The sequence below is a fragment of the Dermochelys coriacea genome, chromosome 13, assembly GCF_009764565.3.
Source record: "Dermochelys coriacea isolate rDerCor1 chromosome 13, rDerCor1.pri.v4, whole genome shotgun sequence".
Taxonomy (NCBI): Eukaryota; Metazoa; Chordata; order Testudines; family Dermochelyidae; genus Dermochelys; species Dermochelys coriacea.
In genome coordinates, this window is record NC_050080.1 from 33,077,636 (window position 1) to 33,102,817 (window position 25,182).

At 61.3% G+C, this 25,182-nt stretch overlaps 1 protein-coding gene across 4 annotated transcripts; it reads right to left on the reverse strand.

Annotated features, from left to right (window-relative positions):
- Positions 1–4,411: 4,411 nt before the first annotated feature.
- NDRG2 (NDRG family member 2) lies at positions 4,412–19,614 on the reverse strand. 4 transcript variants are annotated; one of them, XM_038369789.2, is made up of 16 exons: positions 19,416–19,568; positions 15,484–15,569; positions 13,951–14,056; positions 13,631–13,751; positions 13,416–13,478; positions 11,187–11,247; positions 10,733–10,819; positions 10,380–10,436; positions 9,953–10,056; positions 9,572–9,616; positions 9,129–9,180; positions 7,505–7,552; positions 7,318–7,353; positions 6,909–6,960; positions 6,702–6,735; positions 4,412–6,328 (listed from the first exon to the last, which is right to left on the reverse strand). In XM_038369789.2, the coding sequence occupies exons 2-16, from the start codon at positions 15,559–15,561 to the stop codon at positions 6,109–6,111; spliced, it is 1,164 nt and encodes a 387-aa protein (XP_038225717.1). In that variant the 5' UTR covers positions 15,562–15,569; positions 19,416–19,568; the 3' UTR covers positions 4,412–6,108. The 4 variants fall into 4 exon arrangements, with proteins under 4 accessions (XP_038225717.1, XP_038225720.1, XP_043352213.1 ...); XM_038369792.2 differs by lacking the exon at positions 6,702–6,735 and having other exon boundaries at positions 19,416–19,614; XM_043496278.1 differs by lacking the exon at positions 15,484–15,569 and having other exon boundaries at positions 19,416–19,511.
- Positions 19,615–25,182: the final 5,568 nt, after the last annotated feature.

A 25,182-nucleotide genomic window follows, 5' to 3' on the forward strand; every position in this document is an offset into this window, starting at 1 on the left:
ATACCTTGTCTCTGAGTGATTGTTGGGCTCAGGATTCCTGGGTTCTCTCCTTGGCTCAGGGAGGGGGTGGGGGCTAGTGGGTCAGAGCAGGGGCAGTTTGGGAGCCAGGACTCCTTGGTTCTGCTCTAGGAGGGGAGTAGGGTCTGGTGGTTAGGGCTGGGGGGCTGGGAATCAGGCCGCCTGGTTGCCATGTCTCTAGACTTCGTGGGAGGCACATGGGATAAGTTACATGGATATAGAAAGGTTTCAGACTAGCAGCTGTGTTAGTCTGTATTCGCAAAAAGAAAAGGAGGACTTGTGGCACCTTAGAGACTAACAAATTTATTAGAGCATAAGCTTTCGTGAGCTACAGCTCACTTCATCGGATGCAGTGAGCTGTAGCTCACGAAAGCTTATGCTCTAATAAATTTGTTAGTCTCTAAGGTGCCACAAGTACTCCTTTTCTTTTTATGGATATAGAAAGAAACAGTGCCCTACTAGACTGAATGCACGGTGAGTGTTTCTGGGTGATGTGCTGCTATGGTTCCTGGGAGATCCTCCCCCTCCCTCACTTTGGGCAAATCACAGCCCTGCTTCCTGCCTCAGTTTCCCAACCTGTAAAAGGGGGATAATGCTCTCAGCCCTGCTTGGTAAAGATGTGAGCATTAGGGCATGTGCCCACCATGATAGCTTAACTCTCTTGCCACTCATTTTCACTGCTCTCCCCCAAAGGGGCAGTGGATGCCATGTCCAGCAATGGAGATCCCCTGTGCCAGGCTCAGCGCCGTGGTTTGCTCCCCAGGTCTGGGCAAAAACCCTTGGTAAAATCCCTCAACTTGGAGAAAAGCTGGGGCCTTTATAGCTCGGGGATCCCTTGGTCAAGTGACCCTAAATTGGGGTCCCAACCCAGTCCTGCACCCCCATGAGGCACCCCAAATCTGAGTAATGGTGCAGAGTTTAGGGCACTGGGAAGACTCAAGCCTTAAAGAGCAAGCTGGACTTAGCCTGGCTGGGGTAAGCTGCTGTACATGATACAGTGCTGCAGGGCTACACTCGGGGGGATGGTCTCTCGAAGGAACTTTGTCTGGGTGCTGGCACCCACCCCCTGCACCCACTGTCTGGCAGGCGACCATTGCCAGCTGGGCACTGACTAGCCAGAAGACACCGCCCTTCCCTGAGCCCAGGGCAGAGTTGCTTGCAGAGCCGGGACTCAGCGCGCGCGAGCCCTCCCCAGCGTCGCCCCGTCCGGCTCGCTGCCCAGCGGAACTGAGATGGCGTTGCTGGTGCCAGTTTCACGCTGCGTACTTGGGAGCACAAGCCGGCCCAGTGTGTTTGTGCCAGCCAAGCAATACTGACCCGGGGCTGGGCGGACGCCAGCTCTGCTATAGAAAGCCTCTGAGATAAGAGCCCACTGATAGCATGCCAGCTGGGAGTTCTCCCTGCGCACTTGGCCTTTGGCATGTTGCTGCCAGCCCGAGGCGGTAGCAGCAGCAAAATCTGTGTGGCACTAATAACCTCCCCCACCTCCCTGCCCCAATGTCCAGATGCGTGGTCAGTGCCCAGTCACTGGCCAGTGAGAGCTTGGCTGGCAGCAGCAAGCTCCCGACTTCTGCTACATTGAGAGGCTCACAGATTGTAGGCTGGACTTTGAGGGGACAGAAGTCACCCCTCAGAGTGACCGCGGCCTGGCCCCAGAAGAGATCAGAGTGCTGCATGGCCTGGGGGGGGGGCGCTATGTAGAGCAGCCAGCTCTTCCCTTAGAGGTGCTTGGTTTTGTTACTGGTTTTCCATGTGGCTGCTGGACACCCCCAGATCTCTGTGAGCCCACAGGTCTGTCTATATCTGCTCCAGCCCCAGGTGGAGCAAATGTGCTGGTGAGCTCTCGGACCAGACCTGGCCTTTGTCCTGCCCTTGTGACCAGCATCTCCCCCCACCCACCACCCCCTGGGGTCCACTTCTTGTTCAATTCCCACCAGCGCCTCATTAGCATTGGCCTAAGTATGCAAATCAGCACCCAGTGTAAGCCCCCAAGGGCAGTGAGGGAATGAGCATCTCCTTGCTCCTGGCTGGAGGAACCCACCTTTACTGGGTGGGTCGGCCAGCCGGGCTGAGCTGGACAGTCTGCTCACATGGGAGTCGTACAAACAGCACACAATGTGGTGACACCCAGCAGGCCCCTGGAGCCCTCCCATGACACCTGTTAAGAGCGGCCATACTGGGTCAGAGCAAAGGTCCATCGAGCCTTACCCTGTCTTCTGCCAGTCGCCAGTGCCAGGTGCCCCAGAGGGAATAAACAGAACCATCAATTGATCCAGCCCGTTGCCCAGTCCCAGCTTCTGGCAAACAGAGCCTGGGGACACCCTCCCACCTAACACTCAGTGACGGGCCTATCCTCCATGAATTGATCTCGTTCTTTTTTGGACCCTGTTATAGCCTTGGCCTTCACAACATCCTCTGGCAAAGAGTTCCACAGATTGACTGTGTGTTGGGTGAAGAAAATACTCCCTTTCGTTTGTTTTAAACCTGCTGCCTGTTAATTTTATTGTGTGACCCCTGGTTCTTGTGTTATGAGAAAGAGTAAATAACACGTCCTTATTCACTTTCTCTGCACCCGTCATCACTTTATAGACCTCCCATCGCATCCCCCCCTCATTCGTCTCTTTTCCAAGCTGAGTCGTCCCACTCTCATTCATCTCTCCTCATAAGGAAGCTGCTCCATCCCCCTCATCATTTTTGTTGCCCTTTTCTGAACCTTTTCCAAGTCCAATACGTCTTTTTTGAGTTGGGGCGACTAGTTCTGCACGCAGTATTCAAGAGGTGGGCGTACCAGGGATTTATACAGTGGCAATGTGATATTTTCTGTCTTATTATCTTTCCCTTTCTTAAACATTCTCAAATTCTCTTCACTTATTTGACGGCCGCTGCACATTGAGTGGATGTTTTCAGAGAACTATCCATCCTGACTTCATTGGCGAAGTGCATTGTAGTTGCCAGACCCTAGGGAGTCCTGTGGCCCCCCCCATGCACCTGTGACCCCTGCCCGAGGGTCCCACTTGCCTGCCTGGCCATTGCCTTCCCTTGGCGGTGACTAATGAGCAGGGCTGTGTGTGTATCACACACCAGTGCAGGGAACAGACACCCCGGGAGCAGGCGCACCTGAGCTGGAGCTGCAGAAGAGCGCATTCACTGCCAGCCATGCAGTGACAGAGTGGCAGGCCAGGGCCGGCACCGTGCAGGTCAGACAAAGCTGGGAAGGGTCAAACGGCCCCAGGCAGCAGTGATGCCAGCGGCAGGGGTCTGGAGGTCTTGGTGGAGAGCAGCACAGCACGGGCTGGGAGGCTGGGGTGGGCGCGGAGGGGCTCTGGTGTATGCTGGTAGGTTAGAATGGAAGCTCTTTAATGGGCTGTCAGAGCTGTAATTCCCCATCCACCCACGTGGGGGTGACACTGAGCACAAAGTACCCCAATCCACTGGGGGAAAAGGCTGGGTAAGAAGAGAGGACACTGCGCATTAGTTGGGTGCACCCCAAGGCCACCTGCAGCCACGCGCCAAGGAGCTGATGGTGTCAATCACCTAAAGCTCAACAGCCGCTGAAAATCCCAGCCTCCATGGCCACCAGCCAGTGGTGCTGTTCCTCATCAGGTCATGTGGGGAAACAGAGGCACAGTGCACTGAAATGGATCTCCGCACTAGGTCACCTGGGAAGAGCAGTACGGGGCCCTAGGAATAATCCGGCAAGGTTGGTTCTGCTTGGCATCCTACCCCGAGTAGTGCAAGGAGCCTGTAACTCAAAACATGGTGGCCTTACCCCAGCTGCCTCCCGTTTCACACACTGCTGGGCCCCTTGGACCAGGGTCACCGATGCTTGGAGGGGAGAACGGGGTGAGCCAGGCGTGTATAGCACCATGACTGTCCTCGCCTGCCTTCTTGGGCTTCAGCTACATGGGGGTGGGGGAAGAGGTTCTTTCCTCTGGTAGTCAGGGCTGGTCCCAATGCACCGTGTGGTGCAGGGAGTGGGGCGGGGGGATCAGCGGGGGGCACTCTCCCATGACAGTCTCTGCTGCCCCAGTTTGGCACTAATGGGCACTGTGCTGAAGGGAGTAGGGCAAAGGGAAATCAGCAGGGGCCGCTCTCCCCTGCCAGCCAGTGCTGCCCCAGTATGGGGCTCAGGGGGCAGCGTTGTGTGGGGGACAGACTGAGGGGCTCAGTGGGGGGGGACTGTGGGGGCACAGGATTGGACTTTCCCCACCTGCAGTATTTAGGATCAGCCCCCTATGGGGTCCTGGGGCCCTACTGGGTTTTTTTTCTCTCTTATTCTCACCTGAGCCTGCTCTGGGCAACAGGAATCCTGGCCTGCTCCTTCATCCAGTTATGCCCCATGGAGCTCCATGCCCCTGTCTCCTTACATCACACACAGCCAGTCACAGAGGGGTGCGGGGCAGATTCCTCTACAGATTTTATTGTTAAGGCTGGGATTGGCTGTCAGGTGCTCTGGAACAGCCCCAGCCCCGTGGATATACAGCTGCTACAGCCAGACAGAGCCCAATACATCAGCAGTACAGTCGGACACAAGAGCCTGGTACAGTAGTAGTACAGCTGGAGCCTGGGCGAGCCAGAGCGCAGCACACAGTGTTGTTACAGTTGGAGCCTGGTATGTCACTGGTACAGTCAGAGCCAGACTCGTACATGGGCAGTACAGTTGGAGCCCAATACGCACAGCGCTGTTACAGTCAGAGCCAGTTACATTCACAGCTTGTTACAGTTGGAGCCCAGTTCAAACAGGACCTGCTACACAGCCAGGACAGGCGGTGTCCGCTACACTCAGTCTGTCACAGTTGGAGCCTAGCCTTATAGTGCCCAATACAGGCAGAGCATTTACAGCTGTAACTCTACACCAGCATGAGTCCATTACACCTGGAGCCCTCTACTTACAGTGCCCATTACAAACCTAGTACAGCCAGAGCTGGTTACACAGACAGCTGCTACAGTCAGAGTCCATGCAGAGTCCATTACTACGACCAGCTGTCAAGAGCCTGGTGCAATTGCTGGAACCTACCCCAGGCTAAAGCTATTACAGTCAGAGGCTGGTATAACCAGGCCCTTTTACAGCCGGAACCCAACAGTCAGAACCTGCTAGAGTTGGGGCCTGCAACAGTTGGCACAGTCGGAAGCCAGTTGAATATCACATTCCTGCAGGCCCCCTTCTTGTACCACCCCCACCAGCTTGCCAACATCCCCAGCTGAGCAATTCTCTGCCTCAGCCATGCTCCAGCCAGCATGGCTCCTGCATGCATGCCACACGCCGCTAAATATCTACGCAGGTTAGTGCACAGTGCCCCGCCCCCTCGCACCTGCGCCCCCTGGGAGAGATGCCCTGAACACCCAACGTCTGTGGGGAATAACTGGAAAGGGAGCCAAATGCAGACACAAGGGCCTCCCAACCTCCCCGTACAAAACCCAGGCTGGGGGATGGCGAATGGCTTTGCAATGCATCCTGGGAAAGGATGGAGACGTGTGTGTGTGTGTGTGTGGGGATTTAGGTGTCACATCAGGACAGATGTGGGCAAGGGGCACTCAGGACAGATAGAGACTGGGGGGGGGAAGGGAGGCAGGGAGTGACACTCCCAGAAGAGGGGCTTCCAGGACAGACACATATATGGGGGGTGGTGGGTGACCCTTGGGATGGCTGGACGGCACGGCTGTCTCTGGACAGACAGATGGACGGAATGGGGAGGGCTCACAGGAAGGGGATGTTCATGACAGACAGATGGACCCCAAAGGGGCAGGAACAGGACTGCCCTGGGACAAATGGACAGAAGTCAGGGCTATGACAGGCAAAGGGGGTGTGGGGAAAAACACCGTGCCCCCCCTCCACTTGCAAAACACCCCCCACCCCCAAAGATACAGAAAGGCCAAGGAGGGGAAGGAGCCAAGGTGATGGGGGAGGGAAGGGGTGGGGCAGGGCCCAGAGGGCGTTGATTATTTTGTGATTATTTTGTTTTTAAAGGGTTAACGCTGCTTGTGCTGTTGTTTCTGGGATCGGGGCCTCCCCGGTTTAGTACCGTTAGGGGGTGAGCGTCGCGTGGCCCCTGGGGCCGGAGTGCATTGTGGGATAGCAGGAAGTCCTGGTCAGAGGCGGGAGCTGTCTCCATCCCCTCCCCCTCCTCTGCTCAGCAGGAGACCTCCATGGTGTGGGCTCCGCGCCCCGGGGCTGGCGGCGGCTGGGGGCTCCCCGACTCGCTGTTCTGGGACAGGGTGCGGGAGCGGGACTGGCTCCCGTCCCCTGAGGCTGCGCTGGACAGCGAGGCGGTGCGGGAGCGCGACAGGCGCGTCATGCAGGAGGAGGCCACTATAGGGAGACAGAGAGGGGGGGAGTCAGACGGGCTACGCCCTCTGTTCTGCCCCACCCACCAGATCCCAGCCATAGGCCCCCCATGTGTACTGGTGTGCCCCACAACAGGCTGTGGAGTGAGGGGTGGGGGCGGGGTACGGCCAGGCCATGCAGGAGCTCCCCACACAAACTGCACAATGCCCCCCATGCCTGAATTGGGAGTGGATGGGGGGTGTGTGCAGGAGGGGGGAGCTAACGTGGGGGGTGCATGGGAGGCAGTGCAGGACACTGGGGTGTGGGGGACAGGGAGCCAGTGCAGGGTATGGGGTGGGGTGGCCACGTGTAGGGGTCTGGGGGTGCATGGGGGGGAAGAGCAGAGAAGGTACCTGACCCCATACTCAGTTTCCTGTCCAGGACGTAGGGGACTGAGAAAGACAGAGACAGACGCTTCAGGATCGGGCCTGGCTGTGGGGCAGCGGCTCAGGGCTGGAGAAGGGCCAAGGACCCAACCCACGGGGGAGCGGGGGTGGGGGAGGGCTGGGCCAGGGGGCAGGTCTGGGAGATTGGGACATTCCCCCCTGCCCCCGCGGCTACTCACTGTATCCCATGCCCTGGACGAAGTACTTGAATGCCTCAGTCAGCTTCCCAGGCTGAGAGATGGGGACAAGATGGAGATTAGACCCTGTGCCCCACAGCTGGGCTACCCCCAGACCCTCCCCTATTGCTCCACCCCCTATATACCCTAGCTGCGCACCACACCTCACAACCCTCCCTCTCCCCTACCCCCAACCCTCACTCCATCCCTTCCATCCCCAGACTGTGCCCCACAACCCTCCCCCTATAGATCCTGGCTGTATCCCCCAGCCCACCCCCCATTATGTCCTTCCAGTGCCTCCCCCAGACCCCTCCCCCCATGCTTCCCTGCACCCCCCAACTACTGCCCCGGGAACACCCTCCCCTTCACACTGCCCTGCGCCCTCCATCCCCATTGGGAAGGCAGCTCTCACCTGTGTCAGCTGGGGCTGCCCCCCGGAATCTGCCATCTGGAAAACAAACCCAACACTCAACTGTTGGAGGGGCCCAGGGCTGTGGGTTGGAAGTGAGGAGCAACGGCAGAGCTGGGGAGCCCAGGATTGGGCTGGGCTAGCTGGGGCTACGAGTTGGGATGGGGTGGGGGCAGGGGCTGTCACTCACCTTGAGGAAGGAGGTCTGGGTGGGATCCAGTTTGGAATTACACTCCACCTGGTTTTTGGGGGGGGGGGAGGGGAGACAGAGAACAGTGTGAGGGGCGGGCAGAGAACAGAGACACCTGGACCCTGAAACCCCACCTCAGGCTCTGGACATCCCAAGGTCCAGAGCTGATTGTGCCCAGGAGGGTTGGCCAGGGAGTCAGACGTTACCCATGCTTTGCCTCTGTTTTTGTGTGTGTGTGTGAGTGTGTGTGAGAGAGAGAGAGCCTGGAGCCCCTGGACAGTGACACTTTGTATGATGCCTGTGCGTGCCTCAGTTTCCCCTGTGTGCCACATGTCTAAGCAGGGGGTGGGAGAGCATGTTTATTGTTGCAGAGGCCCAGGTATGACCCTGCCTAGCAGCCTGGACTCCAGCCCAGGGCCGGGACCCTCTGTAACCTAGCAACAGCTGACCAGAGGGGCCATCCGAACCTGGAGCCATCCGGTTGTGTGAGCTGTTTGCCCGGGACCAAAGACAAAAAGAGCAGAGGAGGGGCTGTTGGGGGAGGGGATATAAGGGGCTCAGCTGGAAGGAGGGGGCAGCTGGATGGGGGACAAGGAGTAGCCGGAGCCCATGGGGATGGGGACAGACACAGCTGGCTAGAGCTCAGACTCGCCAGGCTTGAGGGCCCCCCCCCCGAGAACTTCCTGGGCTGGGTTCAGACGTTCAATAAACGTCCTGTTTCACACTGGCCGAGAGTCACTGCAGGCTAGAGACCGGGATGGGCTCCCCGAGGGGCCCATGGCAGAGCCAGACGTGCTGGAGGCTCAGGCCTGGGAGGCGGCGGGGCCAGAGCCCCAGACCCTGGAGAGCGAGTTCGACCCTTCCAGGGGACCGATGCACCCACCGGGGTTCCTCCCAGGGGCCGTAAGGAGCCAGCATGGGGCCTGGGACCCAGAGCCACAGACCCTGTGAGCCCGGCAGGTCCTGAGGGAAACCAACACGACCCTGGTCAGTTTCTCGATGCTGGTCAGTGCCCAGAGCAGGAAATCAGGCCAGTTCCTGCCAGGGCAGCCCAGGGGGCAGGTGACGTCCCCCCGAAACCAGCCGGGGACCGGAGCGTCTGCCTGTCCTAAAGAGAGGACAGGCAAAGAGAGAAAGTGCATGTGCGTCCGTCTGTCTGTCCGTCTATCCCTGCTGGAGGGAATGAATGTCCGTGTCCCTGCTGCCCCCAGCTGGGTGCGATGAGCCCGGCTCAGAGTGTGCGTGCGTCTGTCTGTCTGCTCGTCCCCAGCAGGAGGGAATGAATCCTGCACCGTCTGTCTGGCCCTGTCCCCACTGCACCCTGCTGGCGGGAATGAGCCTGGCTCTGGGTGTGTGTCCCACTGTGTGGTGTGCTGGGGTTGTGTAGCAGGGTGCACTATAGGGCTGTGTGCAGTCTATGCTGTGTAGTTGTGTAGCTGCAGGTCTGTGCGCTGTCTATATTGTGCAGCTGTGGGGGGGGGGGTTGCATAGCGGTGGGGGCTTGTGTAGCAGAGTGTGACGTGGGGCTGTGCGCTATGTTGTATAGCTGCAGGAGGTTGTGTACCTGCAGGGCTGTACGCTATGTTGTGTAGTTGTGCATCGTGTGGTTTGTTCTGTTACTCACCACAGCATCTTCATGGGGGGCCTGATCTCCCACCACAAGCATCACGGGGCACCTGTGGGGACAGACAGATGGAAAAGGGATGGTCAGAGCGCCCCCTCTCCCATCCTGGCAGCTGTTCTGGCGGTGGGCAGGGAAGCTGAGCAGAGCAGAGGAAAGGGGTGGAGGGGGTAATGGGTCTGCTAGGTGTCCCCCCCAATCCCTGGGGGGTTCTGGAGACAGGCCCTGCCCCTAACCGGGGGGCTGAGGGATACTTGGGGGGCAGGGGTACAGGGCTGCTCTGGGGTGTTTGTGGGGCACCCAGAGGACAGTGGGGAGAAGGGGGTCCCTGTGTGCTTATGGGGGGCTGAGAGGTGTTAGGGCATTTATGGAGGGCCATGAGCAAGGGTGTCCTAGGGCGGCTGTGGGGTGTTTGGGGGATACCTGGGTGAGCCAGCCTCACTTACTTCAGGGTGACGTCTCCTCCGCGTTCGAAGTTCAGGTCCCGACGGCTGGGGGTGGGCGGGAGGAAATGGGAGGCTGAGAACTGCCCTGTGCCCCCAACGTCTTCCAACCCCCCCCCGATTTCCCCCCCTGGTCTCAGCACAGAGGGGCGGAATCTGCAGCAAACTTCCCCGCCCGGGGCCCCCAGGACACCTCTGTCCCATGACCCTTTTCGGTAACTCCAGCCTCAGTCATGCCAGCCCCATGGCAGAGGCCCCCGCCCCCCCCAGCAACCTCCAGCCCCCCGTCCCACAGTCAAGCCCCCCCCGCTACCTCCAGCCCCCCCCAGCCAAGCCCCCCATACCTGACCCGCCTCCAGCCCCCCAGATAAGCCCCCCACACACGTGTTGTAGCTGCTCCAATAAAGCTGAATGTTGCTGAGGTTCGGGGCTCCGACCAGCGACTCCCTGTATTGCTGGACCAGCTCCGTGCAGCCAGACAGCTCCTCCTGGGGGGCAGGGCATTAGTGACCAGTTACAGCCCCCATCGGTCCTGCTCCCCCCGCCCGTCCCCCACAGCCCTGCCCCCCAGCTCCCTGCAGCCGGACAGTTCCTCCTGGGGGGGCAGGGTGTTACTGACCAGATACGGCCCTCCCACTGGTCCTGCTCCCCCTGCCCTTCCCCCCACAGCCCTGCCCATCTAATCTCTCCACTGCCCCCCTCCCCAGGCTACCTCCCTCCACCCTGGGAAGACCCTTGGATCTAGCCCTTGGGAGCACGGGAGTGAGGCCCATCCGCAGCCCCCAGGGGCAACACAGATTTCCCCCCTCACCTGGCTGAAGAGATGGGCCAGGATCATCTCGGGGATGGACGAGGTCAGGCCGGTCAGCTGGGGGAGGAAGGCAGAGGGTGAGAGGGGGCACTGGGGATGCGGGGAGGGGTTGGGAGAGCAACACCCAGGGGGGTGAGAGAGACATGACCTGGTGCGGGGGGAGGGGGGCAAACACCAGGAGCTGACCCTAGGCCAGAAGAAAATTCCCTCTGATCTCTCCAGCTGTCCACCGTCTCCATTTGCTCCCCCAGGCCTGTGCACTCCCACATCCCGGCACAGCCCCCCGTACAGGAAAGCCAGGGGAGGGCTCCAGGGGCCGTAGGGACTGGGGAAGGGATCCCCAAATCCCGTACCTTGTGAGCTGCCCAGTCCATCCAGCCCTTGGCATTGGGGTCGATGTTGATCAGAACCAAGCCCTCCACGGTGTCAGGGTGAGAGAGCTGGGGGGTGGGGGAGGGAAGAGAAATAAGGGTGAAACCGGCCCCCAATCCCAGCCCCCACTGCCTCCTGCTAGACCAGCCCTGCCCCCCTCAGCTCTGCCGGTGCCCCTCACTCCTGACCCACAGCCCTGGGCTCCCCCCCCAGCTCTGCCGGTGCCCCTCACTCCCAACCCACAGTCCCCTGCTAGCCCAGCCCTGTCCCCCCAGCTCTGCCCGTGCCCCTCACTCCTGACCCACAGCCCCCTGCTAGCCCAGCCCTGTCCCCCCAGCTCTGCCGGTGCCCCTCACTCCCGACCCACAGCCCCCTGCTAGCCCAGCCCTCCCCCCCATTCTTGACCCACAGCTCCTCTGGGCCTGCGTCACTCACACTGTAGCGGGCGAGGACGTAGGCACCGGCTCCCACCCCGATGCCGATGATGCTGGTGAAGCTGCAGGAGGAAGTGACGGGGGGTGGTGGTTAATAAACCATGGGGGTGGGGGGGCGCGCTGTTCCTAGCTCCCGTGGACCATGAAATCTGGGACCTTATGGTCACTGGCCCTATGAATTCACCCCCCCGTGGTACCAGGGAGCGTCAGTTGGTGGGTGTCACGGTGACCTGGAACAGGCAACAGACGGATGCAGGCTTTGGCTGCATGATGCTACCCAGGGACGGCGTCTAGATCAGGCCTGGTGCCTGACGCCAGTGCAGGGCCGGAAACCAACGCCGCAAAGCCGGGAGGTCGGACGTGGCCGAACTGGGGGATGTGGGGCCAGATACCGTCTCATTCCTCTCGCTCTCCGTCTCCCGCGGGTCTAAGGACTGTCTGGCTCAGCCCCACCAAGCCGGCTCTCCTGCAGCATGGCTGAGAACCTGGGACCAGACAGGCTGCTGAACGCAATGCCCTGAACAGCCTGATGCTGCTCTGAGTTTGCCAGGTCTCGGCACGGCTGATCAGGCCGTGGGCTGGGCCTGGGTTTTACCAGCAGTGAGGCTGCAAACGAGTCTGTGATGAAGTGGGAATTTTCTGTAGGATTTTTATGAGGCCTGTGTGTGCCTCAGTTTCCCCGACATGTTGCATGGTGTGACGAAGCAGAGGATTGTCTTGGTGTTTTCCATGAGCGGTGTGTGTGCCTCAGTTTCCCTGTGTGCTGCATGTGTAACAAGGTAGGGGGAGGGGGTTTGTTGTTACAGAGGATCAGGTGTGACGCCTAGCAGCCGGGATCCTGACAATGGCCTGGAGATGGAGGACCGGTGACCGAGAGGCCCAGCCCAGCTGGGAAGGCAGCCGGTTCTGGCCAGTGGGAGGACAAAGAGCTGAGGAGAGAAGGGCCTGGTGACCTGACCAGCCAGTTCCAGCGGGTGGGAACAAAGGACAGAAGAGAGAGGGCCCCAGTGACCTGTTTACCTGGGACTGAGGACAAAGGACAGGGGAGGAGCTGTGGGGGAGATGATATAGGGTGATTGGCTGGAAGAAGGGGCTGGCTGGAGTGGGGAGAGAGGGCCAGAGCCCACCTGGATGTGGGAGAGACCTAGATGTGCTGTGCTGAGGGTTGAGAGGGCCGGAGAACCTCCTATGCTGGCTCAATAAGCTGGCTGAGAGTCACTGCAGGCTAGAGATTGGGGGGCTTTGCTCCCCGGGGGGCCAGAGTGCAGGGACTCCCTGAGGGGCCCATGGCAGAGCCAGGTGTGCTGGAGGCTCAGAGGTGTGGGCTCGGGAGGCAGTGGGGCCAGAAAGCCCCTATCCCCAGCGAGAGAGTGACCTTTCTGTGGGCTGTCACACCGAAGGGGGGTTCCTCCCAGGGGCCATACAGAGCCGGGAGCACCAGGCCTGTGAGTCCGTGACACCCGGCTACCCAGTGGGGCGAAGAGGAGTTGCATTTGCTCTCAGGGCAGGCTAAGGCCATGTCTATACGTGCAGCACACCTGGTGAGCACGCTCTCTCCCGTTGGTGTGAATACCCAGCCCTGCGAGTGGCAGAAGCGCTGTGCACACGGATGCTCCCGTTGGAATAGCCATGCCCCGGAGCGACACACGCTTTGCCGACACTGGCTGGAGTGTAGACGTGGCCTCAGAGACACGGGTGGGGGCGGGTCGCCTGCTGTCTGAGCAGACTGAACCGGACAGGCTGACCCCGTATCAATGGAAAAGTCGCAAAGACAACGGCAAACCCAGTTCCCAGGACACGGCCACCCTGGAGGAGATGGGTCCCCTGCCTCTCAGCCAAGACGCTGGCTGGAGAAGGAAGGACTGGGGAGGTGGGAGCTGGGGGCTGGGAATGGGCAGGCACCCAGAGGCAGCCGAACATGGGGTGCCTCTGGCTGGACCCCGCCCGAGCAGAACCGACGGAGCCTGGTTCATGTGGTGTGAGGCCGGGCAGTCCCAGGGACTGTTTGCACCTTTGGCTCTCCGTTCCATCTCGATTAACTCAACAGACCAGAGATTGGGGTCCGGCCAGGCATGGTACAGACCCCAGCTCCCCCGAGACAGGGTCCCGTCGCCCCCCTCCACACCCGAGCTCTGGGAGCCAATTCCCCCCCAGCCAGCCCCACAGTGCCAGGAGGGGGAGGCGGGGAAGGGGTGCATGCTGTGTTTGTCTGTTCCTGCCCCCCACTCACTTCAGGTACTGCAAGATGCAGGGGATCATGTCGGCCAGCTGGTCCAGCGACGGGTACTGGTACCTGCAGGAAGAGGGCATGTCAGCTGGGGTGGGATGGGGGGAAGGCTGCACCGGCAGGGCTCACCGCATGGGAAACAGTGGGGGGAAGGGGAGCAGAGAGGGGTAGAGTGGGGGTGGGAGTGGGGAGAGCAGGGGGGGGGCAGGGGGTCTCACCCCAAGGGGAACAGCGGGGCTCCTTCCTCCATGCCGGGGGCATCCACGTGAACCACCACGAAGTTCTTGATGATCTCCTGCATGTCCTCAAAACGGAAGAGTGGCTCGAAGCAGGACTGGTCTGGAGCGGGCAGAATAGACCCGAGTGTCACAGCAGCCGGGGGTGCGGTGGGGGGAGCGCCCAGCAGGGGGCTCTGGGGGGAGTGGGATGGGAGCTCCCAGCAGTGGGTACTGGCTGTGGGGGGGAGCGGGGTTGGGCACTGGCTGTGGGGGGAGATCCCTGCAGGGGTCCCCTTCCTCTCCCGCCCAGCCCCACTTACGGTTGAGCCCCACGTCATGGTAGGTCAGGATGGCCGGGCGCTTGGGCTTCGGGGAGCCATGGACGGTGAAGGCCACGAGTCCATAGGGCGTCTCCACCGAGTGCTTCTGCCAAAGAGAGAGAGATGGGGGATGTGAGGCGTGTAGGGGGCTGCCCCATGGCTGGCGCGGGTCCCAGGTGGAAGCAGCTGACACTGTCGCAGAGAATGGGCTCCCCGCTTTCCAACAATGCCCAGGGGATGCCTGAGATATCGGTCCCCAAACAGCCCCCGCCCCCCCATTCATAGATTCATAGATACTAAGGTCAGAAGGGACCATTCTGATCATCTAGTCCGACCTCCTGCACAGCGCAGGCCACAGAATCTCACCCACCCACTCCTACGAAAAACCTCACCTATGTCTGAGCTATTGAAGTCCTTAAATCGTGGTTTAAAGACTTCAAGGAGCAGAGACGCCTCCCACAAGTCACCCATGCCCCATGCTATAGAGGAAGGCGAAAAACTTCCTCCAGGGCAGATTGGAGAGGCCCTGGTGGAAAATTCCTTCCCGACCCCAAATATGTCGATCAGCTAAACCCTGAGCATATGGGCAAGATTCACCAGCCAGATACTACAGAAAATTCTTTCCTGGGTAACTCAGATCCCATCCATCTAATATCCCATCTCAGGGGATTAGGCCTATTTACCCTGAATATTTAAAGATCAATTACTTACCAAAATCCCATTATCCCATCATACCATCTCCTCCATAAACTTATTGAGTAGAATCTTAAAACCAGATAGATCTTTTGCCCCCACTGCTTCCCTTGGAAGGCTATTCCAAAACTTCACTCCTCTCATGGTTAGAAACCTTCGTCTAATTTCAAGACTAAACTTCCTGATGGCCAGTTTATACCCATTTGTTCTTGTGTCCACATTGGTGCTGAGCTGAAATAATTCCTCTCCCTCTCCTGTATTTATCCCTCTGATATATTTATAGAGAGCAATTCCATGGCCCATACGCTGCCGTGGGATCCCCACAGAGCTGGGCCCCTGCGGGTTCGAATCCCGACTCCCCAGCGGAGGGTGGGGGAGGCAAGGCTGGGGTGCCTGGGGGTCCACTGCTAATGTCCTGCTCCCCCACACCCAGGACACTGTGAGACGGGGTTCAAGCCAGGGAGGGGTCAATGCAACTCAGACAACAGGAGCCAGGACTCCTAGGTTCTCTCCCTGGCTCCAAGAGGGGAGTGGGGTCTAGTGGTCAGAGCAGGGGTGGGCTGGGAGCCTGGACTCCTGGGTTCTCTCCCCAGCACACTCTGTGGAGTTCAAGGAGGGGTGGGGAGGGAGGACCTGGTGGTGCCCTGGGAGGAGTCCAGCTGCTAATACCTCAGTGTCCTAGAAGGGGGGGGGTCTGTCCAGGAGTGGGGGACAGGCAGGAAGAGGGGGGATGGGGGACAAGGCTAGAAGCATAGTGGGGGATGGGGGGCAGGATGGGGTGTTGGGAGGGCAACGCAGCAGTGAGCACCCCTCCCCGCAGGGTGCCCTTTGCCTTCTGACCTTGCCTGGGACGGGCTGCAAGGGGGGCAGCAGCAGGGGCTTCTCCTCCGTGATCTGCACCTCGTGGAGCTCGGTCATGGCTGCGCCTGGGGGAGAAGGAAGGGGGGGGGGTCAGAGCGGGACGCAGAGACACCTGCCAGCGCTACCCCTCCTTCACGCCAACACACAGGCCCCGCAGAGCCGGCCCCCCAACACACAGACGCCCCCCAAATACCCAGCAGATCCCTGTGGCCTGAGGTGCTCAGAGACCTCCCCCCCCCAATCCCAGGAGCCCCCTGCCCAGCCCAGCCCCCTACCCTGCTCTGGGCAGGGCCTCAGGGCTGCTGGGGGCGGGGTTCCCAGGATCAGGGGTTGGGAATCAGGCTCAGGAATCAGGGGGAAGACCCTCCCCCTATTGGTGTCCCAGGGAGTTTGGGCATCAGACTCCATTGGGGGGCAAATTCTTCCCCCCCCCATCAGGAGGCGCTGGCTGAATGAGCAATGTGGGACCTGCCCCTCTCCCACCCATCCTGCCCCACACCCCACAGTGCCTCTTGCTGGGAAAGTAGCCCTGATTCTGTCACCTTCACCCTCTCCAGCCCACGTGGGAGCAGGGATCCAGCCCCCCAGTGCCCCAGGTGGGAAGGGGTTAGTCCCTGCAGCGCAATGAGGGGAGAGAGGTGGGGCGCTCTTGTGGGCAGGGCCAGGTACCAGGCCAGGGGATGGGGGGAGATCAGGGGAAGCAAGGTACAATCAACTGGAGCCGACCTAAGGGAGAACTTGAATGGGCTCTGAGCTGGGTGCTGCGTGGCCGAGGGATTCGAACCTGCCACAAGGAGGTGTCCAGTGGGATGGCGTGGGTGGAGCTGGGGCCCAGGCTGCAGCCCCTCTAAATGGCACAGGTGGGTGTGAATGCCCCCCCCCGGCCACTGGTCCCGACAAGTGCTGTTCGCTCTCCAAGGGGGAAAGAGCTGTGACGAAGGGGGGATTTTTGCTGGTATTTTGATGACCCCCATTGCGTGCCTCAGTTTCCCGATATGCAGCGTGGTTGCCCAGTAGGGTGACCAGATAGCAAGAGTAAAATATTGGGAGACATCGGGGGAGGGGGAGAGCCACAGACTCACAGCTCTCACTGGAGCAATAGGGGAGGGGGGGTGCACAGTCGGGGGTGCAGGGCCCTGGCTCCCGCTGCAAAGGCGGGTCTCAGCGCTGGGGCAGGGGGTTGGGGCACAGGAGGGAGGTCAGGGTGTTGACTCTGGGAGGGAATTTGGGTGTGGGAGGAGGCTCAGGGCTGGGTGTGGGAGGGGGGTCAGGGTGCTGACTCCAGGAAGGAGTTTGGGTGCAGTAGAGGGCTCCGGGCTGAGGCAGGGGGTTGGGGTACAGGAGGGGATTCAGGGTGCAGGCTCTGGGCAGCGTTTACCTCAGGTGGCTCCCCAGAAGTGGCAATATCTCCCTCTGGGTCCTAGATGGAGGCACTGGGAGGCGCCAGGTGCTGCCCCCGCAGCTCCTATTGGCCACAGTTCCCGGCCAATAGGAGCTGTGGAGCCAGAGCGGGGGCAGTGCATGGAGGAACATGTCGCCACTTCCGGGGAGGAGCCGGGTAGGGAGCCTGCCAGCCCTACAATATCGGGACAAATGGCATCCTGATCATACATCGGGCAGGACGTGGGACAAAAAATTAAATATCGGGACAGTCCCGATTTTACCAGGACTCTGGTCACCCTCTTGCCCAGCGTGGGGGAAGGGCTGCGGGTGCTTTCAGGAAAGGCTAAAAGGCACCGGCGTGGGGTCACCTCCCTGCCTGGGGGGCACAAGGCCTCGTTAAGGAACTGGCTGGAACTGACCCAAGTGAACAAGGCACCTGGCGCCCGGATGCCAGCTCCAGTGACGCTGAGATTCCCCCTCCCCATCTTTGCAGGGGAGCTGAGCAAAGATCCCCCCAGCTGAAGCAGAAAGGGCTGGAAAGTGGGATCTGGGGGGCGAGTGGGGGCTGCCCACCCGGGAAGGGACGAGGGGGTCAGACAGACACTCAGATGCAGCTGGAACATGGCGTGCTTTGGCCCCAGGCTGACCCGACGCTGCGTCTCCCTGCCGCCCTAAGGCTTCTTGGGCCGCGTCCCGATGACTAACTAACCCAATCTTGCGTGGGCTCTCCCAGGAGTCTGGCTCTGCTCACTGGGTGCGGCAGGGGGGTTGGAGCCCCAGCGAGCTGGGGAGGTTGTGTGGCCTCCCCAAAGGGCAAATGGGACCTCTTGGGGGTCCTGCAAGGGGCTGCTCTAAAGCTGGGGGCACAGCACCGATCCTGGGGATCTGGGACACAAGGTTGGGGGCAGGTTATGGGGGGTCAGGGGGGAGGTTATGAAGGTGCTTGGCAGGTGGGGCGGGGGAGTTGGGAGGGGAGTTATGGGGCAAAAGGGACAGGTGGGGGGTTATAGACATAGGGGAGTTGGAAGAGTCATGGGAAGCCAGGGTGGGTACCAGGAAGGATGTCACAGGGAACAGGGTGTGGGGGAACTGGGGAGTTAGGCAGAAGGATGGGGGGCCAGGAAGGAGCAGGTCAGTGATTGTCCAGGCTGGGTCCCTACCAAGGTGCCAGCAGCCAATGCCCCCTTAGCCCCTCAGTGCCTGGTCTATTCCCTGGACCCCAGCCCCCTCCCCTCCTGGGTCAGGGCCGCAGGGTGTGGGGTGTTGCCAGCCCCAGGACATGTGGGGCCCTGGGTGGGGAGCAAGGGAAACAGACAGACCAGCACAGCCTGTCTGTGGGCTGCCCTATGGGCTGGGAGGGCCCCATCCCATAATCCCCAAAGCCTAGCTCTCCTGGTCTTGGACAGGTCTCCCTCCATACTTCTGGGGGGCTTGGGGTAGCTGGGTTGGGCTGGCTCCAGGGTCATCTTCAGTGGGAGAGGGGAGACCAGCAGCTGGCTGGGGGGAGCCAGACCCAGCAAAGGGACGGATCTTGGCAGGGGGAGGGACAGAGGTGGACAGACAGATGGACAGTTCAGGGGAAGGATGGCTGGCTCTGAATGGCTGGGGAGCTGGCTGGACAGACTGATGGGTGGGGGTGGGGAGCTCTATCCACTACACCCCACTCCCCTCCCAGAGCCCAGCAGTCCTGGTTCCCAGCCCTGCCTCCCCTGCTCTAACTACTACACCCCACTCCCCACCCGGAGCCAGGGATAGAACCCAGGAGTCCTGGCTCCCAGCCCCTGTTCTCAGAGGCAGCCAGGCGGCCCCACGGGTGTGTGTGTGTGTCTGACACCATGGGGCTGGGTGACGGTGACCAATTATTCTATTCCCAGCCTCAGGGGAGATGGGGGGTGGGGGGCACAGGGTCGGGCTCAAGAGGGGCCAGCCAGGGCCTGAAACTAGTGGCCCCCCGTGAGTGGCTCAGCCTTGTCAGGACCCCCGAGGAAACAGCCCTGCCCTAAGGACGCTGGGATGGGCCCATGGGAGACGGGAACCCCCCCCCCCCCCCGAAACCTCGCCCCTATCCTGCTCAGAGTCGGGGAGAGAACCCAGGAGTCCTGGCTCCTCCCAGCCCCCACTGCTCTAACCCACCAGCGCCCCCTCGCAGAGCGAGGGAGAGAACCCAGGCGTCCGGCCCCCTCGCCACGGGGGGGTTTTTCGCTTGACATTTCGCGTGTCGCTGCTCGCAGGAAGAGCTGGGAACCGGGCCGGGTAGACGGACACACGGAGCTGCGCCCCGGCCCCCCTCCTTCGTGATCACCCCCCTCAGCTCCCCCCACCTCGCCAAGTCCTACCAACTCCCCGCCCCCATTCTCAGCCCCTCCCGCCGCCCCGATCCCCCCCATCTCAGCCGCGGGCCCACAACATCCCATTGCTCCCCGGGGACCCCAACCCAGACTGGCCCCCGCCCGAACATCAACCCCCCTCCAGGCTTATCTGATCCCCCACCCCAGAACCCCCCATCAGACCCTTTCCACCCCCCGTACCTGCTCTGTCCGTGTGTCCGGCTCCGCCTGCACCCCCGTCCGCCCGTCTGTCCACCTTCACTTGCCTTTGACTGACTCTGGATACAAACAACACCCCCGCCCTCCACAGGCCCCTCCCCCTCCTGCCCCCCTCCCCCCAGCTCCGGGCTGCCAATCCCAGGGCCGGGGCGGCGGGGGGGGACTTCCCTGCTACAGCGCTGGCATGGGGGGAGGGGAAGGGGGGAGGGGTCAGAGTGGGGGGAGGAGACAGGGAGAGGGCAGAGAGTGGGGGGAGGGGGAAAGTGAGGGGACAGGATGGGGGAAGGGGCGGGGGGAGGGGAGGGGGAGAGTGGGAGGAGGGGGAGGGCAGTAAGGGGGGAGGGCATGGGTGGGGGGGAGTGGGCAGAGTGAGGGGATGGGGAAGGGGGCAGAGTGGGAGATGGGCTCCCATCCTAGGGAGTCCCACCCCACCCGGCCAGATTGGGGCTGGGCCCCCTGCGGGGGAAGGACCCCATGGCAGGCGCTCTCCCGCCTATTCCATGCCATATTCCTGGGTCCCCCGTCCATCTGGTTGGACCGGTCTGAGCCTAGCCCTGCCCTGCCCTGCACCAGCACAGCCGGCTCCTCAGCCACGGGCCAGGGCATGTGCTTCCTCACCAGCTCTGCGTGCCCCCCAACCACCACAAACCAGGCTGTAGCTCCCAGCCCCCCGCTGCTCCCCTTCCCCCCCAAAAAACAGTGGATAGAACCCAGGAGTTCTGCCCCCACCCCAACCTGGGGATAGAACCCAGGTGTCCTGGCTCCCAGCCCCCCCCCCCCCAACCCACTAGCTGTTCTGCTGGAGCAGATGGGCCAGATTGCAGGGGAGCGGAACCAGGCTGGGGGGCATGTGAGGAGAGGGGCAGGCCCCTGGGGTGTGCAGCGGGGCTGTTGTGAGTGCGGCCGGCTGCCATCACCCACTCAGTCCTGGACCAGGGTCCCTGTGGGACCGGTGTGTGGGGCACTGTCTGAGGGACCCACCCTGGGCAGCCCCTCCTGGCAGCCAGTCAGATGTGCCCTTCGCCACCACCCATCTGTCCATCTATCCATCCATCTCCCCCCCTCCATCTATCCATCATCCTTCCCCTGCATCCATCCATCCCTCCCTCCCCCATCCATCTCCTTCCCCCACATCCATCCATCCATCCATCCTTCTTCTCCATCCATCCACTCACCCCCATCCCCTACTCATCCACCCTCCCATCCCCATGCCCAACCCCATTCCCCCACAGCCTCCACTCAGCCAGCTGCCCCCCGGGCCACCCCCCACACCCACATGGCCAGCCCTCCACTCTCCCCTGCCGCACCCACATTCCTGCACCCAGCCAGCCCCCCTCCATTTATCCGCCCCTCCTGTCTCAGCTCAGGGCAGCTGAGCCTGTTCCCCTGCCAGGGGCCACTTATGGGAGTCAGGGCCTCCCCCCCGGCTCCTGGGGTCCCGCTCTGGGCAGGGCCCCTCGTTTCGCTCCCAGGTAAAGTGGGGCTTTACCTGGCTGCGCCACCCCTCCCAGCAAGCCAGGTGGACTGAGCAAGGTTTTGCTTCAAGGCTGGGGCCCAGCGTCACCCATGGGGCTGGCATCCGTCATCACAGGGCGGTTTTTGAGCAGGCACCAGGCGCAGTTATTCTGATGGGGCCACAGGACATCCCAGTTCCTACATGCAAAACACTCCCCAGCGGGCATCTGGGGCCTTCGGAGCCAGTCCCCATCCAACCGCCCCAAGAAGGCTGGGCCCTTCCCCGTTGGCTGCTCGGCTCTGGCCGGCCAGTTTGACCCAGTATCTGGGAACCCCGGTGAGGGGCGAGGGGGGAAACGACTCCCTGGCGATGTTATAGGCTGCCTAATCACCCCTCCTGCTCTCAGCATCTGCCCCTGCCATGGAGGGATGGTCCCTGCCCTCCCCCCCCAACAGGGCAGGCACCCAAAGCTTGCATGGGGAATTGCCGGATCTTTCGCCCCAACCGGCCACCAGAACCTCCCTGCCACTGGCCTGCATGGCTCAGGGTCCTGGGCCCCGCACTGCTGAGGGCGAGTCCCCGGCCACCTCCAGGCTCATTGCGGGAGCGGGGCAGGGTGGAGAGTGGGTTTCCCGTCTGAACTGTGGCTGGATTGAACCTTCCATGCGGATAGCTGAAGGGGTCCCAGGGTGGATGGGAAGGGGGTTGCAGTGGGAGATGTTGGGGGGCGGGGAGGGAAACTGCACTGGGGGGGATTGAACTGAGGGGGTCCAGCCCTGATCACGTCCTAGCCCCCCTAGTGGCGGGGGGAGGGGGAAGGCCAGAGGCCAATGCGGGACAGTGGGGAAGGATGGGACGGCTGCCCCACCAGGAGAGAAAAGTGTCAGCTCCCATCCCAGCACTGAGAGCTTCTTTCTGACCCAGCCCCTCAGCACCCACCCCCCAACCTCCCTCTGACCCCCCAACCCCCTCTTGTCCCTTCCCCTCCCCCTTCGTTCCAGCCTTCAGTGCTCCCTTCCCCGCCCCAGACTATGGGCCTGAACATCGTGTTCCCTTTGTGAACACAGAGTCATGGGCCTGGAGCCACTTTAAAAACACCAGCCCCCCTTGCCCCCCCCACCCCGAATCGCAGCTCAGCCTGGGTGGGGCACCTGGATTATTAACCCCTTGCCCTGTGGAGAGAGACACTGAAGACACAGTTTGAGTAGGACCTACAAAAATACAAACTCTGTCCCGGTGGCCTCTGTGCAGTCTAGGCTTTTGCATTCCTCTGTGTGTGTGTAGAGCCCAGGGCTGCGCTAGCGGAGGGGGGCTGCGGGTCAGGAGGGAGGGGCACCAGCAGAGCTGGGGGGTGGAGGGGAAGGAGTGAGGGGCACCAGTGTGAGAGGGCTGCGAGTGGGGGGCACCAGCAGAGCTGGGGAAGCCCAGGGCTGGGCTAGCAGAGTCTGAGGGGCACTGGCGTGGGAGGGCTGTGGGTCGGGAGTGAGGGGCACTGGCAGAGTCCTGTACGTGGGGCAGCGGGGAGGATGCAGGAGGCGCCTGGATTCCTTGGCCAGGGCTCCGAGTTGTTGGCAGGGGAAGCTGCAAAACAAGCCGAGGGGGGTCAGATTGGAGACAAGAACCGGCTCTAAAAATAGGGCACTTGGCTGAGCATGTGAGCCAGGCCACAGCGATTTAAAGGGGCCGGAGCTGGGGGGAGAGGGACCTGTGGGAGGACCCCCCAGGAGGTACAATTAACCCTTTGGGGTCCAGAACTCCCTTCCCCTCCCGTATCCTAGCTGCCCCCCAAAGGAGTGGAGTCTACTGGTTAGAACAGGGGGGCCAGGAGCCAGGAATGGGAGGGCAGTGAGCTCTAAAGGGTTGTGGGGAAGGAGCCAGGACACCTGGGTTCTGTCCCCAGTTCGCTGTCTCGGCCCCTCCCTGAACAGCCTGGGACTCGAGTCAACACTTGTGGCTGCTTCGCTGCTGATTTATTCTATTTAATTAAATGAATTATGAGCCGGCCCCGAAGACACCAACCCAGGGGAGATTAGCTGCTGTTGCACGGCCAGTAGAACAGCGCCCCTAGCAGGAGAGGTCGGGACTGCGGTGTGGGGCTGGAATGAACACTGACCCCTGCTGGGGAAATGAAATATTCCCATGCAGGATACGTGAGTGTGTGTATCAGGGGATAGCCCAGGGTAGGCTAGCAGGGGGCTACTGGTCAGGAGTGAGGGGCACTGGTAGAGCTGGAGGGAGGAGGGAGACCTGGATTGGGCTAACAGGATGCTGCGTGTTGGGAGTGGGGGGGCGGCAGGGCTGGGCTAGCAGGGGGCTGCGGGTTGGGAGTGTGGGGGCGGCAGGGTTGGGCTAGCAGGGGGCTGCGGGTTGGGAGTGTGGGGGCGGCAGGGTTGGGCTAGCAGGGGGCTGCGGGTTGGGAGTGAGGGGCACTAGTGGGGAGCGGGGAAGCTCAGGGCCATCTGGGTGTGTCTGACACCCTGCTGGGTGGGTGAGCTTTGTCGCCCCACCCAGGGGACGCTGAGGTCCAGCCCTTGGCCCGCAGCCCCCAGCGGCGTCTCTCTCCCTGCGCGGGGCCGCTCGAGGGATGGGAACAATGTGAATGGGGCTGGCGGTGCCAAGGTGGGGGAGAGCATCAATGCTCCTTTATGTGGCTCTCTGCGTGCCTGGGCTGCCAATGTGCGGGGGGGAGGGAGGGGCAGGTCCCTCTGCCCCATGGTCCCCTCCCTGCCCCAGTGCCCCCCCTGGCACCTGGGGGGGGGACGGGACGACAGTGGCTGAATTATCCTATTGGGGAGGGGTGAGGCCAAGCGAGGCTGGCGGAGGGGGCCTGGACTCCCCTGAGCCAGCCGGGCCCCGCCCTGGGGCTGGATGGGAGCTGGCACTCCCTAGAGGGCACAGGCCCTGTGCCGTATCCTCCCCCAGCCTGCCAGGCCCCACCCTGGGCCTGGATCAGAGCCTAGTTCTGGCACAGAACCGACCTGAAAATTGATTCAATGGGGCCAGCTGGCGGCCAGAGACTGGCAGAGAAATTCCTCCCCATTTAGCATCAGAAAACTGAAACCCAGGGCAGGGTCAGTGAGGCCGTGAGGGGAGACGCGGCTGCGTGGGGCGGGTGTTGCAGGTTATACAGGGACGCCTCACCCAGTGCTGAGATGAGGCCACCTCTGGAGTGGGGCATGAGGGCTGGTTACACAGGAAGTGTTTGCCCAGCTCTGAGATGCAGCTGCCTCGGAGGGGAGGGGGGATGGGGGGGCTGGTTATACAGGAACCCCTCGCCTGGCACCGAGACACGACTGCCTCAGTGGGGCTATACAGGGACCCCTCGGTCAGTTGGAAAAAACAAACGGTGGTGGTGTTGCCCCCACAGTGGCTGGGAGCAGTGTGGGGGAAACGGAGCCATGGGGTCAGTGCTGCAGCGAGTGATGTTATGATGAACTCAGATCTGTATCATGATCAGAGGTAGGCTGTGCGACGAAGCGGGACTGTTCTTAATGTTTTCTCTGAATAGTGTGGCGTTGCCTCAGTTTCCCCTATGCAGTTCTTAAGTATCTAGGTGGTGGGATAAGGGCGTATGATGGTTGCAGAGCCCTAGAGGGCAGGTGTGTGCAGGGGTCTGGACACAGAGAACGGCGAACACCCTGTTTCCTGGCCACTGATGGCCTGGGCCCTTCCCCCTGCAAGGTGAGAGCTAAAGGATTGGAGAACAAAGGAATCAGGAGACCTCCTGGCCAAGGAAAGGGACAAAGCCCAGGGGAGGAGGGGCAGAGAGAGTTTCAATTTCAGGCTGGGTGGTCGAACCCAGGGAACCCCAAGGCTGGGGTCTAAGCTCCCTGCCCCCTAGAAGGACTTGACTGAGGGGTCCTGGTTGTGCCCACAAGCTCTGTTTTAGACTGTGTTGCTATTGTCCAATAAACCTTCCGTTTTACGGGCTGGCTGAGAGTCATGGTGAATCCCAGGAAGAGGGGTGCAGGGCCTGGACTCCCCCACACTCCGTGACAGGCTGTATGGTTGGAGACACAGGGGACTGACTGGGATTTAGAAGGGATAAGTGGACATGAGGTATCTAAGTACAGCAGGGCTGAAACCCGCTGTCCACAGCAGGGAGATGTGATGTCCCAGCTTCACCAGACGACGCCCTAGGTGTAAGATATGCTTGACGTAAGTAAATGACCAAAGAGCAACTCTTACGTCACAAGAAGAAAAGGAGTACTTGTGGCACCTTAGAGACTAACAAATGTATTAGAGCATAAGCTTTCGTGAGCTACAGCTCACTTCATCGGATGCATGTCTTAT

What these genes read in the sequence shown, in the direction of transcription:
- NDRG2 (XM_038369789.2), bottom strand. Translation starts at nt 15,561, where the DNA reads ATGACCGAGCTCCACGAGGTGCAGATCACGGAGGAGAAGCCCCTGCTG. An exon ending in GGAGGAGACGTCACCCTGAA is followed by an intron (nt 9,181 to 9,571) that starts GTAAGTGAGGCT and finishes CTGTCCCCACAG; the next exon opens with GTGCCCCGTGATGCTTGTGG. An exon ending in CGTCCAGGGCATGGGATACA is followed by an intron (nt 6,736 to 6,908) that starts GTGAGTAGCCGC and finishes TGTCTTTCTCAG; the next exon opens with TCCCCTACGTCCTGGACAGG.